At 41.0% G+C, this 13914-nt stretch overlaps 1 protein-coding gene across 1 annotated transcript; it reads left to right on the top strand.

Moving 5' to 3' along the window:
- Positions 1-12448: 12448 nt before the first annotated feature.
- LOC121983169 lies at positions 12449-13649 on the top strand. The gene is made up of 2 exons (XM_042536128.1): positions 12449-12633; positions 12988-13649. Exons 1-2 carry the CDS (start codon positions 12559-12561, stop codon positions 13621-13623), a joined length of 711 nt encoding a protein of 236 aa, XP_042392062.1. The 5' UTR covers positions 12449-12558; the 3' UTR covers positions 13624-13649.
- Positions 13650-13914: the final 265 nt, after the last annotated feature.

The raw sequence follows: 13914 nt of genomic DNA on the forward strand, positions 1-13914 counted from the left end.
GTAGTCTGACAATCTCCTTGAGGTACAACTGAGCTAGCTGCTCCATGGAGTAGGATATCCTGATAGCTAAGAAGTGGGTTGATTTAGTCAATCTGTCGACTATTACCCAGATGGCATCAAAACCATTCGTGGTTCTGGGTAGTCCCACTATGAAATCCATAGAAATATCCTCCCACTTCCACTCTGGAATCTGAATGGGCTACAGAACTCCTCCTGGTCTCTAGTGTTCTGCCTTAACCCGCTGACAGGTCAGACAAGTACTGACATATCTAGCGATGTCTCTTTTCATCCCAGGCCACCACAAATGTTTCTTTAGATCTTGATACATCTTGGTGGAACCCGGATGCATCGCATAGGGAGTCCTGTGAGCCTCGTCTAAAATCTTTCTCTTTAGTTCCTCCTGATCTGGAACACAAAGTCTGTCACCAAAATGTAATGCCCCACTATCGGATATTCTGAACTCTCTACTTCCTGATTCTGCTAACCCTTGCTTGATTTTCTGAATTTCAGGATCCTGTCCCTGAGCTGTCTGGATGTCACCAAGCAAGGTGGATTCTAACGTCATAGTAGAGAGTGTTCCCACTATAAGTTCGAGACTGAAACCTGTGATCTCCTTCTGTAGGGGCGGTGACATGGCTGCTAGGGATAGTAAGGTAGCACTGGACTTTTTGCTAAGTGCATCTGCCACCTTATTGGCTTTTCCTGGATGGTAGAGGATGTCTATATCGTAGTCCTTGACCAGTTCGAGCCATCTGCGCTGTCGCATATTCAGATCCTTCTGAGTGAAGAAATACTTCAAACTCTGATGATCTGTATACACTCTACACTGAGCTCCATACAAGTAGTGTCTCCAAATTTTGAGGGCGAACACAACTGCTGCAAGTTCAAGATCATGAGTAGGATAGTTCCTCTCATAGTCTTTGAGTTGTCTGGAGGCGTAGGCGATCACCTTGCCATTTTGCATCAGTACTGCTCCTAGTCCCAATTTAGAGGCATCGCTATAAATATCAAAGTTGTCTGTGTTTTTTGGTAGAGTCAGAATGGGTGCACTGGTCAGTCTTCTTTTGAGTTCCATAAAACTATTCTCACAGTCCTCTGTTCACTGAAATTTCCTATTTTCCTAGTAAGAGCTGTCAGTGGGGAGGCTATTCTAGAGAAATCCTCTACGAACTTCCTGTAATAACCTGCTAGTCCCAAAAAGCTTCTGATTTCACTGGTGTTCTTGGGTCTTTTCCAATTACTCACAGCTTCTATCTTACTGGGGTCTACCATGATACCATCTTTGGAGATGATGTGACCCAGAAAGGCTACCTGATCGAGCCAGAATTCACATTTCGTGAACTTGGCGTACAGCTGGTTCTGCTGAAGGGTCTGCAATACTATTTCAGGTGCGTTGCATGTTCTTCCTGAGTTCCTGAATAGATAAGAATATCATCGATGAACACGATAACAAACTTATCTAAGTATTCTCTGAATACCCTGTTCATGAGGTCCATGAAAGTAGCTGGAGCATTCGTCACGCCAAAGGGCATGACTACGAACTCATAATGTCCGTATCTGGTCCTGAAAGTCGTCTTGGGTATATCACCTTCTTTAACCTTCACTTGGTGATATCCCAATCTGAGGTCTATTTTAGAGAACACTGCTGCTCCCTTTAACTGATCAAACAGGTCATCTATTCTGGGAAGAGGATACCTATTCTTAACCGTGACTTGGTTTAGTGCCCGGTAGTCTATACACAGGCGCATGCTCCCATCCTTCTTCTTCACGAACAATACAGGCGCTCCCCATGGTGAGTGACTAGAGCGTATGAAGCCCTTGTCGAGCAGCTCCTGTAGTTGCTCATGAAGTTCTTTCAGTTCGGTTGGAGCCATGCGATAGGGTGCTTTGGAGATGGGATTTGTACTGGGAATGAGCTCTATCTCAAATTCTATCTCCCTGTCTGGTGCTAGGCCTGGTAACTCCTCAGGAAAGACTGCTAGGTAGTCACATACGACTCGGACCTCTTCTAACTTTCGGTCCTTGTCCTGGCTGGTACTGACTTCCTGTGCTAAGAATCCCATACATCCCGAATCCAGTAATTTCTGTGCCTTCAGAGCTTAGAGAAACTTCTTAGCCTTTCTCTTTGGTTCTCCGATGAACCCAAACTGCACTCCTGCTTCGGGTTGGAATACAACTCTCTGTTTACGGCACTCTATAGAGGCGTCGTACTTCATCAGAAAGTTCATTCCCAAGATGATGTCGTAGTTGGCCATATCTAATACTATCATATCACCAAAAAGCTCTCTGTCTGCTATTATGATCGGCACTGCTCGGAGCCAGTGCATGGACGCCATAATCTCTCCCGAAGGTAGCGTCGTCAAAAACTGACTACTGAGTACCTCTGGAGGTATTGCCAACTTTTCGGCGAATGCCCTGGATATATAAGAATGGGTTGCCCCAGTATCGAATAAGATAGTTGCACTTTGATGTAAAATACTAATCTAACCTGTAACAACTGTCGAGACATTCGCTACGTCCTCTCTGGTGAGTGAGTAGATCCTCGCATTTGTCGTGGCTGAGGGGGCTTCTAGTCTGCCCTGGCTAATGTGTGGACCATCTAAAGCCGCCTGCATCTGGTGCAACTGTGCTGGCTTGACTTCGTACTGAATCGGCTGTGGTGGAGGAAAGCTGGTCTTGTTTGGGCATTGTTTAGCCATATGCCCTTCCTGGCCACACTCGAAACATCCTTAAGCGCCCTTGCGACAAACTCCTGGGTGGAATTTTCCACAAGTGGAACACTTGGGATAGCTGGGTTGTTTACTAGCTGGTCCTCCTTTTGGGTAACTCCCTGGTTTGCGTTTGTTGCTAGAGTTCCCTTTCCAATTAGAGACGTGGGAGCTGTGGCCCTGGTGTTTCTGAGTACCTGAGCCTCCTTGGCCTTTCGACTCTAAGAGGACTTGCTTCTGCTGCTTGATGCTATTCTGGTAATGCTCGGTGGTTAAAGCACTGCTCACTAGTTCTTCTGTGGTTTGCGGCCTACGTACACCGCTGGCCACATTCATTGTTATTTCCAGCCTTAACATCTTGAGCATCAACCGGACTCGTTCTCTTTCAGTGCTGACTAGTTCAGGGCATAGACGAGCCAATCTGTTGAATTTCCTCACGGCCTCCTCGACTGAAAGATTGCCCTGACGAAATTCAGTGAACTTGTCGTAGTGGCGGTTTGTGACCCGCATATGGAAAAACTCCTCGAAGAATTCCCTTTCGAAGTCAGCCCATGTCATCTGATTCACTGGGAGCTTCACTTTAATTTTCTCCCACCACATACGTGCGTCTCCTGTCAGGCAAAAAGAGGCGCATTTCACCTTCTCATGTTCTGGCCAGTCCAGAAGCTTCATCGTACTCTCCAGTGTTTTGAATCAGGCTTGAGCATCCCATGGTTCACTGGTGCCTGAGAAATTCTCTGGCTTGATCTTCTGCCACTGGATCAGATAGGCTTCCCTCATTGCCCCTGCTGCTGGGGCTACTGGTACTGCAGGTTGGACTGGTGGAACCTCTATCACTACTGGGGTTGCTAGATTAGGTTCTGGAGTGACAGTGGGAGTGTTCTGCTGATTAGCCCTTAAAGTGGCTATCTCCTATTGTTGTTCAGCTAGTTGCTTCTGTAACTGAGCCACTACTTCTATAAGGTCTGGAGGAGGCACTGAGCTGCCTGGTTCATGCTGGGGCTCAGTAGCTGGTGTCTTTCTAGTTGGGCGTCCTCGTACCATTTTCTAAAGAAATAGAGGACATACATAACTAACAGGATCATGTTGCATAACTATTGTTATCATGTTTAACTAGCTACCATAATCACATTAGAGGCTATCATACATAAGCATGCTTTAGTTATCTGTAAACATAAAAGCAAAACATAAATGAAGTGAGAGATGTTCTTACTTGGAAGCTGCAGGTTCAATGCTGATGTGTGTGTGAGGAAGTATGGAACTTTGCTCTGATACCACTCTGTAACGACCCGCCTTCTACTTCCCAGGCTGTAAGGCTGGACCGTCACATTATACTGAGCTAGGCTATGAGTTGCGGAGAAGTGAACTAATTTAAGATTTTCATGCTAATGACTATTAGAAGCAGTAGTTTCTGTTCATAATGCCTTTTTGTTATGCTACACACGCTAAGAGATGAAACCTAAGCTTCCGAATGGACTAGAGACTGTAAACAGAGCTTCCTAGCCAACATCAGGCCTTCCAATCGATCGGTGGATCGATTGGAGTTATTTGATCGACCCACTGATCGATTCAGCGCGCTACTATGCCCGGGTAATATTCTGGATCGATCGACTGATCGATCCAGACTTGCCAATCGACCAAGTGATCGATTCCGAAGCTCTCTGTTTGCGAGAGCTAATTCCTCGATCGATCGGTTGATCGATCCCTTAACCTTCTGTTTGCGACAGAATGCGACTGGATCGATCGGCGGATCGATCCAGAAGCTTACTGTTCGCGGAAACAAGCTCCCCAATCGATCGACTGATCGATCAGGGTTTCTGATTTCATATCAGGAGTCTCATTTCGGCACTATTTCGTGCCCAATTCACCTGCATAAATTCTAACATGGCTGAAAACATACTAATGACAATTAACTAGCATTTTGAGTATGATCACTAACCACCCAAGCAGGTCTTTCATGATTCAAAACGTTAAAATAACTAGAAGTGCGGAAACGTAATAACATAAGAAAATGCTAAAGGTTTCTAATTTTTGCTAGTTTCTCCAAGATCTTTATTCCATGTCCCCAACCACACACATCTTCACTGCATTGACATCCAGCCTCCGCTAGTCCATCTTTCCTTTACCTTTTATCTGCAGTATAAGGGAAAGAAGTATCTGTAAGCTTACGCTTAGTAAGAAATCATCTACCTCACAAAACCATGCATACGATGCAATTAATGCTTTGGAAACATGCTATTTGAAATATGTGCTGAACATGCTAAAACTTGGCATTCGGGCATACAAAACATATAAAGCAAAAGCTGATCATAGCAATATCTTCTAGTATTAACAAGATAGAACTAAACTGATACAATAACTAACTAAACCAATACTAAGCTGATATAAATCCTGAAATGTAATCACATACTAAATTGTGAAGCTTTGAAAAACTATGTATCATAAATAGATGAAAATACTAATCATGCTGTTGATGGGCCCGACAACTATATTTGCTATGCGCACATCCCTAACTAGACCCGAGGTTGCAAGTCCCGAATTTAGTAGAGTTACTAGGTTATCTAAACCTAGGGACGACTATGGGAGCCCAACCCATGGACAACTGAAGTCCAGTACAGTGCCACTGAAAAGTAAAATACTGATTTGTAGCTAATATACTTTACCTTGCTCTTACTAGGTTATCTGAACCTAGAACTAGGTTGTCTGAACCTAGAGGCGACTGTGGGAGCCCACCCATTGGACCGTAGTCCCATAAAAGCTGTAGCAAGACTAAATATGCTATAAAATGCTTCTACTGCATTTATCTAAACTATCGAAATGCCTATGGTGGCATTTTACTGAACTAAGCATTAAAGCAAACACATGGTGTGCGCTAATTCACACCCTATATGCTGAAAATTCTGCATATGACTAAACTAATGCATAAAACGTACGAAGAGCTACTTATACTACAAGTGAGGGGTTTCTTACCTCCTGCTCGAAGTTTCTTACAAATCTAAACGCTAGGTTTCCAGTGGAGAAGATCGCTTTGTCGATCTCCTCGCGTCTACGTGCCCTTCTCGTGGAGAGGAACGTTCTCGTGCTGGAGTCATCGCCGGGAGGTGCTCCTATGGCCCTTGGAACGGAACCCTAAGTTCCTAGGTCTTGGGCGCCGAGAGGGTGGAGAGGAAGAGGGAGCGGCGTGTGAGGGTTTTAGGAAGAGAAGAGTTGCGTTAAAAACAATTCCCCACTTAGTAATTTTCCTATTTATATTAAGTCGTTTATCCAGCCAACTTAAATATAAATATAATGGTTTCCCTCTTCTTTCAGCACACCCCTACTGGGGCCTCCTGGTTACTAGAGTTATCTAATATACTTTACCTTGCTATGCGCGCATCCCTAACTAGACCCGAGGTTGCAAGTCCCGAATTTAGTAGAGTTACTAGGTTATCTAAACCTAGGGACGACTATGGGAGCCCAGCCCATGGACAACTGAAGTCCAGTACAGTGCCACTGAAAAGTAAAATACTGATTTGTAGCTAATATACTTTACCTTGCTCTTACTAGGTTATCTGAACCTAGAACTAGGTTGTCTGAACCTAGAGGCGACTGTGGGAGCCCACCCATTGGACCGTAGTCCCATAAAAGCTGTAGCAAGACTAAATGTGCTATAAAATGCTTCTACTGCATTTATCTAAACTATCGAAATGCCTATGGTGGCATTTTACTGAACTAAGCATTAAAGCAAACACATGGTGTGCGCTAATTCACACCCTATATGCTGAAAATTCTGCATATGACTAAACTAATGCATAAAACGTACGAAGAGCTACTTATACTACAAGTGAGGGGTTTCTTACCTCCTGCTCGAAGTTTCTTACAAATCTAAACGCTAGGTTTCCGGTGGAGAAGATCCCTTTGTCGATCTCCTCGCGCCTACGTGCCCTTCTCGTGGAGAGGAACGTTCTCGTGCTGGAGTCATCGCCGGGAGGTGCTCCTATGGCCCTTGGAACGGAACCCTAAGTTCCTAGGTCTTGGGCGTCGAGAGGGTGGAGAGGAAGAGGGAGCGGCGTGTGAGGGTTTTAGGAAGAGAAGAGTTGCGTTAAAAACAATTCCCCACTTAGTAATTTTCCTATTTATATTAAGTGATTTATCCGGCCAACTTAAATATAAATATAATGGTTTCCCTCTTCTTTCAACACACCCCTGCTGGGGCCTTCTGGTTACTAGAGTTATCTATAAGACATAGGGTCTCATAGGTCTCGGGTTCAATTCCCACTTAAGCTATTTTACGTTTCTATTTATTTTTGCTACTTCCGCTACTCTAAAAATTCTGTAAAAATATCCTAAAATTCCAAAAAAATATTAGTATATTTATAAAAGTCTTTTGAGAATTTTCGGGCATTACACATAGCCATAAAAGGCACCTTCTATGAACAGTACGAAGACGCCTTCACTACTTGAAGGCGCCTTCGGACACTGTTCATCTGAAGGCAAATTTTCTCTTTTGTCCTGCAATTCAATGTTAGTCCAAATAACCTGCAACACAAGTATTAGGACAATAATAATTAATAAAAAAGAGTAGTAATTAGTTCATGCCCTCCTAAGACTAGGAACTAGTCAAGGTCTCAGTTTAGAGAACCCAAATAGACCTAAATTGAATCGACATCTACTATCCCTCAACCGGGACACGTCCTCACAAGGTTACTCTCCTCCAGTGACTTACCTTAACTTACCAACTTGCCATACATCCAGTCATCCTGTCGACCTATCTAGACTTCATGCCAGCTTTCAGGTCGGCCCGTTGACCTAGCTAGATTTCCTGCTAGATATCCGGTCAGCCCATTGACCTGTCTGGACTTCTCCTGCACACTTAATCAAGTTGTTAGATTACAACAAAACCTAACTTAACTTATTTGTCATTCATCAAAACCTGAGTTAGACCGTTACTGCAAACTGCACCAAGACCTAGAGGCATGGCCTACCCATGCCCAGTTTTGTGGAGAAAAGCATGATCGTGCTTGGGAGGAATGGTTGTGGCACATTTGCTATTTGGATCTAGAGTGAAAAGCACGGTCGTACCTGATAGGCATGGTCATGGTGTGTCTGGTGCAGCAACAGAAAGCATGATAGTTCCAAGGACACGACCTGCCTGTATCCACTTATGCAGAGAAAAACATGTACGGTCATGTCAGACAACATGACCTACTTGTATCCACTTTTGTGGAGAAAAACAAGGTCGTACTTGGGAGGGACGACCATGGCTGGCTCGGTTGTCCAGTTATGAGGAGAATAGTATGGTCATGCCTGAGAGCCACTACCATGGCTATGAGTCCTAGTTGCAGCTGTCCAACTTTATGGAGAAAAGAATGGTCGTGCCTGAGAGGCACGACTATGTCAAGCACTGGAAATCCATTTTCACTCTGTCCTTTGATTACTTTGTCCATAAGAATACGCTCGTATCTTTGGACACGTTTAGAGCGTGGTCCTTATTGCAACTTCTCATTCCAATGCTTAATTACTATATTTTTGCTCTGAATATAAGTCCTATTAATAAAACAAGCAAAGAGCAGTTCTCCAAATTAAAATATTAAAACAAACAAAAGGAAGATGAGAATGAAAAATATGCTAAAGTACTCCATGCTGAGTGCAAAGAGTAGCTCAATTTTTCTCATATTGAATAAAAACACATCAATATATGATAGTTGATCCAGTCCGGAGTCTGAGTCAGATGAAGACCGGCTGAGATGGCGGTGGTATTGATGGAGAGGTGACTTGGACACACCTAGCGTACGTGCACCGTAAAGATGGACCCCCACGTGGAGCTCAAGGACGATGGTGACGAGATCGGCGGTACTTAGGTTCTATGCACAGTCAGACAAGCACACAGAACGTTAGAGACCTGAAACTAGGAGAAAATTCCCCAGCGTAGGCCCTCCAACGCTCAAGTCAGGTACTTTTTCCCCAACAAAATAGTGTACGAAGGAGAAAAGAACTATAGAAGATAAGTGTGTATATGCGCATACCTGGCTAAGGGAGAGGACCTCCCTTTTTATATGACAATGTGTACCTCTGGAAATTGACCGATGTTAGAGAATGTTGGGGGGTCAGGGCCTGTTGGGTGATGGAGGACACGTGGTTCCCTCTTATTAGTTGAAGGAAGGTTTCATTCATAGATGATAGTAGACCACTAGAATATTTCCTGGCACATAGCAGTTATTCTCTGACAGGAGGTTATGATTCCCTGCTGTTGTTGTTGCCTAGTGCTTTCTGTCCAGCCCAGGTTTAGTACGGACAGCTCGAGATGACCATTTGGGTGAGCCACCTGATTTAAGTCTTGATAAGGGAGATGAGCTATGGTGAGGACCCTATCTTTCTCGCTAGGATCGCTAGAGGGTCGACTAGGAGTTGTCTTACCGAGAGTAACAGGACTGGCTATGCGACTCGGGCTGAGGAAACCCGACCAGTCGAAGCAAGTCTGGCATTTCTTCTGACTACATCTTTTGTCTCGGATTTGTCTGTGCTCGATCGGTAATTATGCGATTGATGAAGTTAGATGATTTAACTCCTTTCCCTTAATTGTTGACTGTCACGTCCCTTTAACTTCTGACCATCCTGGACTGTCACGCCCCCTTAACTTCTGACTTTCACATCCCTTGTCTTCTGACTGATATGCCCCCTTGACTTCTGACTGTCTTGGACTGCCACGTCCCCTTGACTTCTGACTGTCACGTCCCCTTGACCTCTGACTACCTAATCTTATCAGACTCTACCTTTATGCACGGTATCAATAGCAAAGCTACGAGAAGGGCACGAATATGAAATAGTAAGTCTTGTCTCATTTGTCAAAGACTTAATAGCATTTAAACAATAGATCTTTAATGATGAAATTCCAATCAGATATGGATAATTGTGCAAACTCGTTAACGCCTGCTGAGGGATTAATAAATATATTATAAGTTTAGGAAAATGAGTCTAAAATTCAGCATATAAATTGACTAGTGGCAATCTAACCCTACTAACTAAGATCATGGTTAAAAAAGGAACAATTAAGTTATAAAATTCAAGACACCTAGAGTAATTACATTAACTTATTCATGAGGATATATAGAAAGATATGTCTTGCAAAATGGTTTTAGAATGAGTAAAAAATTCTTAATGATTCCTATATTATACTATAAAGGGTATAATGGAAGAAATCTACATAGAGAAACAAAAAGGGTTTTCTACTCTAGCACAAGAAAATAAGGTATGCAAGTTAATGAAGTCATTATATGGCTTGAAACAAACACCAAAACAATGATATGAAAAAAAAATTGACAATATAATTCAAAATTAATGAATGAGATAAATACATCAACAATGACTATGTCATCATACTTATCATTTTAAGTAATGATGTCATTGTTATCATACTTATCATTTTAAGTAATGATAAGATAATTAAATCCACTAAAAATAACTTAAAATCAAGATTTGATATGAATGACATAGGTTTAGTTGACATAATTTTTAAAATTAAAATTCATAAATCATTAGAAAAACTTGTTCTATGTCAATCCCATTATGTGGAGAAAATTCTTGAGAAATTTAATAATGATTCTACATTAGTAAAGACTCTAATTGGTATGAGTCAACATTTAATAAAAAATAATGATGTGAGTATATCTCAAGTCTAATGTACTTGATGAGTTATATATGATTATAATATTAAGATATTTAGAATATACTCATGATTATGGACTAAACTATACAAGATTTCATGTTGCTATTGAAGGATACAACAATACAAAATGAATATCTAATATGAAAAACTAAAAGTATAATAGTAAATTTCAGGAAAATCTTCTAAGAAAACTATAAAAGTTAGATCCATGATGAAATCTAAATTTATAGCCTTTGACAAGTGTAATAAAGAGATTGAATGACTATGTCAATTCTTAGAAAAGATTTCAATTATTAAAGTTTGTATCATCCATTTATATACATTATGATGGCCAATCAGTTATTGGACATGCTTAGAGCCATATACTACTCTAAGTTGGTCCTAATATGTGGAGAAGACTATTGTGAAATTTAATAATGATTCAAAGGACTAGGATAGATATAACTCAACACCTATTAAAAAAAAGTGACAATATTTCTTAAATCGAGTATTCTAAAAATATTAGAAGTTGAATATACTCGATGAGTTGTACATAATCAGACATAGTCCATGCAGTAAGTAAATTAAATAGATATATGAGTACTAAGATATTTGAGATATATTTGTGATTATAGACTATAGTATATTAAATATTTTGCTATTGTTCAAGGATATGATAATACAAATTGTATATCTAATATGAAAGACTTAAAATCTATTTGTGAATTTTATTCACCTTTGGAAGTTCAACCATTTCACGGAAATCTTCTAAAAAATTTGTAATAGTCAGATCCATGATGAAATCTAAATTTATAACCCTTGATAAGTGTTGCAAAGAGGTTGAATAAGTACAATAATTCATAGAAGATATTTGAAAATGGTCAAAGCTATTATCGAGAATTTGTATACATTGTTATGGTTAATCAACTATTAAATGACTTACAACCATATGTATAACAGTAAGTCTAGACATATATGTCGTAGATGTAATATTATCATTACATTCAAATGGAGGTATCACTATTAACTATATAAAGTCTAAAGATAATCTAGTTTGCTAACCTAGAGGCTAGGGTTTGTTGCTAAAACATTGATGGGAATGAGATTTAAGGAATAAGTTGGTGCAAAGATAAATCGAACCTATGATATTTGGAATTTCAAAAACTATATTCAATGAGATAATCTTATTGCATTAATTTGTTATATCGATGTTAGGGGAATCATCTAATGTCCATTCCTATGATGAAATAATAATGATATTTATAAAATATAAAGGATAAACATATGATTTTTAATGATCATTATGCCTTTAAGTGGAGTAATATAGTACTCCTAATTAAGAGATGACTTTTGTGGGGGAGGAGTGAAGTCACTTCTAAAAATAATTGTAAAGCTTAATTCTTAGAACATCTCATAGAACCATAGAACCATGCATATATTTAGGGACAATAAATTCAATCATGAGAGCTAACTCATGGAAAATTTTAAGTGAGATATATCATTGTTTATATAAATGTTTGAAGAATTTAAGGAGGGCAACCAATAAAGTAAGTATATCTTCATAAGAAAAGATTAAAAGGATAAAATCTAACTATTCTATTTAAATTAATGTTATCATTTATATTACTTTATCTCTATCAATTGAATAATCTCACATTGATTATATTGGATCATACCATTCAAAATAATGTTATTAAATAATATGAAAAAAATTAGTTGTTAGAAGAGTTTGCAAGAATTCACTTACATAAGGTTTTCATGCTAATTATACTGATTATAACAAGTATGACATTTACCATAGCCAAATTATCATTTAGGATAGAATATATACCTTTTCTTTAAAAAAATGACATTAACATATTCCTACTTGAATTTATTTTCTTAACTGCCCCTTCTTTTTTAAAATAATTCCGGAAAAGTCGGTCCTTTCGTTGCATTATTCCCAAAACTTATTCTTCAGACTTAAAATAAAGTTTGGCACAAAAGACAAAAGGCTTGCCACATTATCTAATCGGTCCACACAATCTATTGAGGCGATCATGTTCATGTTGTGGGGCAGGCCCCAATAAACAAGGCACATAGTTCCTGACTTCTTCACCTATAAATGTTCATCCATGGCACTTGCCTGACTCCCCCGGAGCTACCCAATTCCTCACACCTCCTCAACCTTTCTTCCGCTCTGTATTTTTGTAGGGAGAAGAGATTTTCATCATAGATTGCGTGGGGATGGGTGTGGATTCCTGGTTCCTGGAAGAGCTCGCCATGGATGCGAGCCTGCCTTCGCTCTGGGGCTTCCATGAGGTCAGTCCTATTTCTCTCTTCTCTCTGATGGAGACACTGTTATAAGCTTATTTGATTAGGAGTATTTGTCTCCCCAACGTTTTAGTGTTCGGTGAGTGGAAAAGGTTGACATCCTACAGGAGTAGGCAAAAGTTTCTGGTTCTATTCGTCAAATGTGAATTTGTGAAAAAACTCTACTTGCTCTTTAGATTCTTGCCTGGCACAGAGATGTCGGTGTCGTGTTAGCTTTTTTGATGGAACCCTTTCATGTTCTCTAACAGTTGGCCTTAGATTTAGATTTAGATTTAGATCTAAAGTAAAAGACGAAAGCGATGACAATAATTTTACGGCTCTGCTGTTTCTGAAACAAAACAGAGCATGGAGGAGCTGAAGCAGAAGCTGCTGTGCACGACTCTGGAGCTGGAAGCAGTGAAAGCGAACGCCAAGGAGGAGATGAGGAAGAGCGAGCAGAGCATCGATCAGCTGCTGAAGCTACTCCAAGTGGTCACCCACGAGAGAGACGAAGCTAGAAGTCAGCTCGAGCTCCTGCTCTCGAAGCTCAAGCAGATCCCTAGAACAAGAGAGCTCCGCCTCTCCCCCATGCCGGACTGCGTCACCGGCGAATGCGGCTCCTCCTCCTCCCCCGTCGGATCGCCGGAATTGCCGAGCGTTAAGCTTGTCGCCGGCGGCGCGACCCACACGGGGAGATCCGATCACAGCGATGCAGGCGCAGTGATGGATTGGCTGGCCATGAACAGGCCGCTGCCGCAGAAGGGGAAGCTCTTGCAGGCTGTTATGGAAGCGGGGCCCACGCTGCAGACGCTGCTGCTCGCGGGGCCACTGCCCCGGTGGAGGAATCCGCCGCCACTGCAGCAGGCGTTTCAGGTTCCTCCTGCGGCTGTGAAAGTACCCATTCCGGCGGTGTTGAATTTGGCGATGAAGAGACCAACGGCCCTGGTTGCGCCGGGCACGAACATGGATGCCAAGAGACAGAGAACTCACTGCATGTGACTAGGAAGATAAGGCTTACGTTTATATCTATATATATTATATATATATATATATATATATATATATATATATATATATATAATGGTTAGTTTAACATGTTTATGATGTAAATTGAAGGAGTTTTTTCTCTGTTTTTTTCCTTTTTTTTATGATGCCCAGACTTTAGTGTTGTAATTCTGAAGGTAGATGATTTTCTCTCTAATTTGCTTATTGAAGTTCATTTGGGATTTAAACTTAGAATTCAACAATGGTGTACCATGTCCAAAATGAAGAGTCTGAAGTCTTTGTATA

This window comes from Zingiber officinale, chromosome 5A (genome assembly GCF_018446385.1).
Source record: "Zingiber officinale cultivar Zhangliang chromosome 5A, Zo_v1.1, whole genome shotgun sequence".
Classification (NCBI taxonomy): Eukaryota; Viridiplantae; Streptophyta; class Magnoliopsida; order Zingiberales; family Zingiberaceae; genus Zingiber; species Zingiber officinale.

Bases quoted from the DNA above. Each gene is read 5' to 3' on its own strand.
- LOC121983169 (XM_042536128.1), top strand. From the start codon at position 12,559: ATGGGTGTGGATTCCTGGTTCCTGGAAGAGCTCGCCATGGATGCGAGC. The intron at 12,634-12,987 runs GTCAGTCCTATT...GAAACAAAACAG, and splicing joins CGCTCTGGGGCTTCCATGAG to AGCATGGAGGAGCTGAAGCA.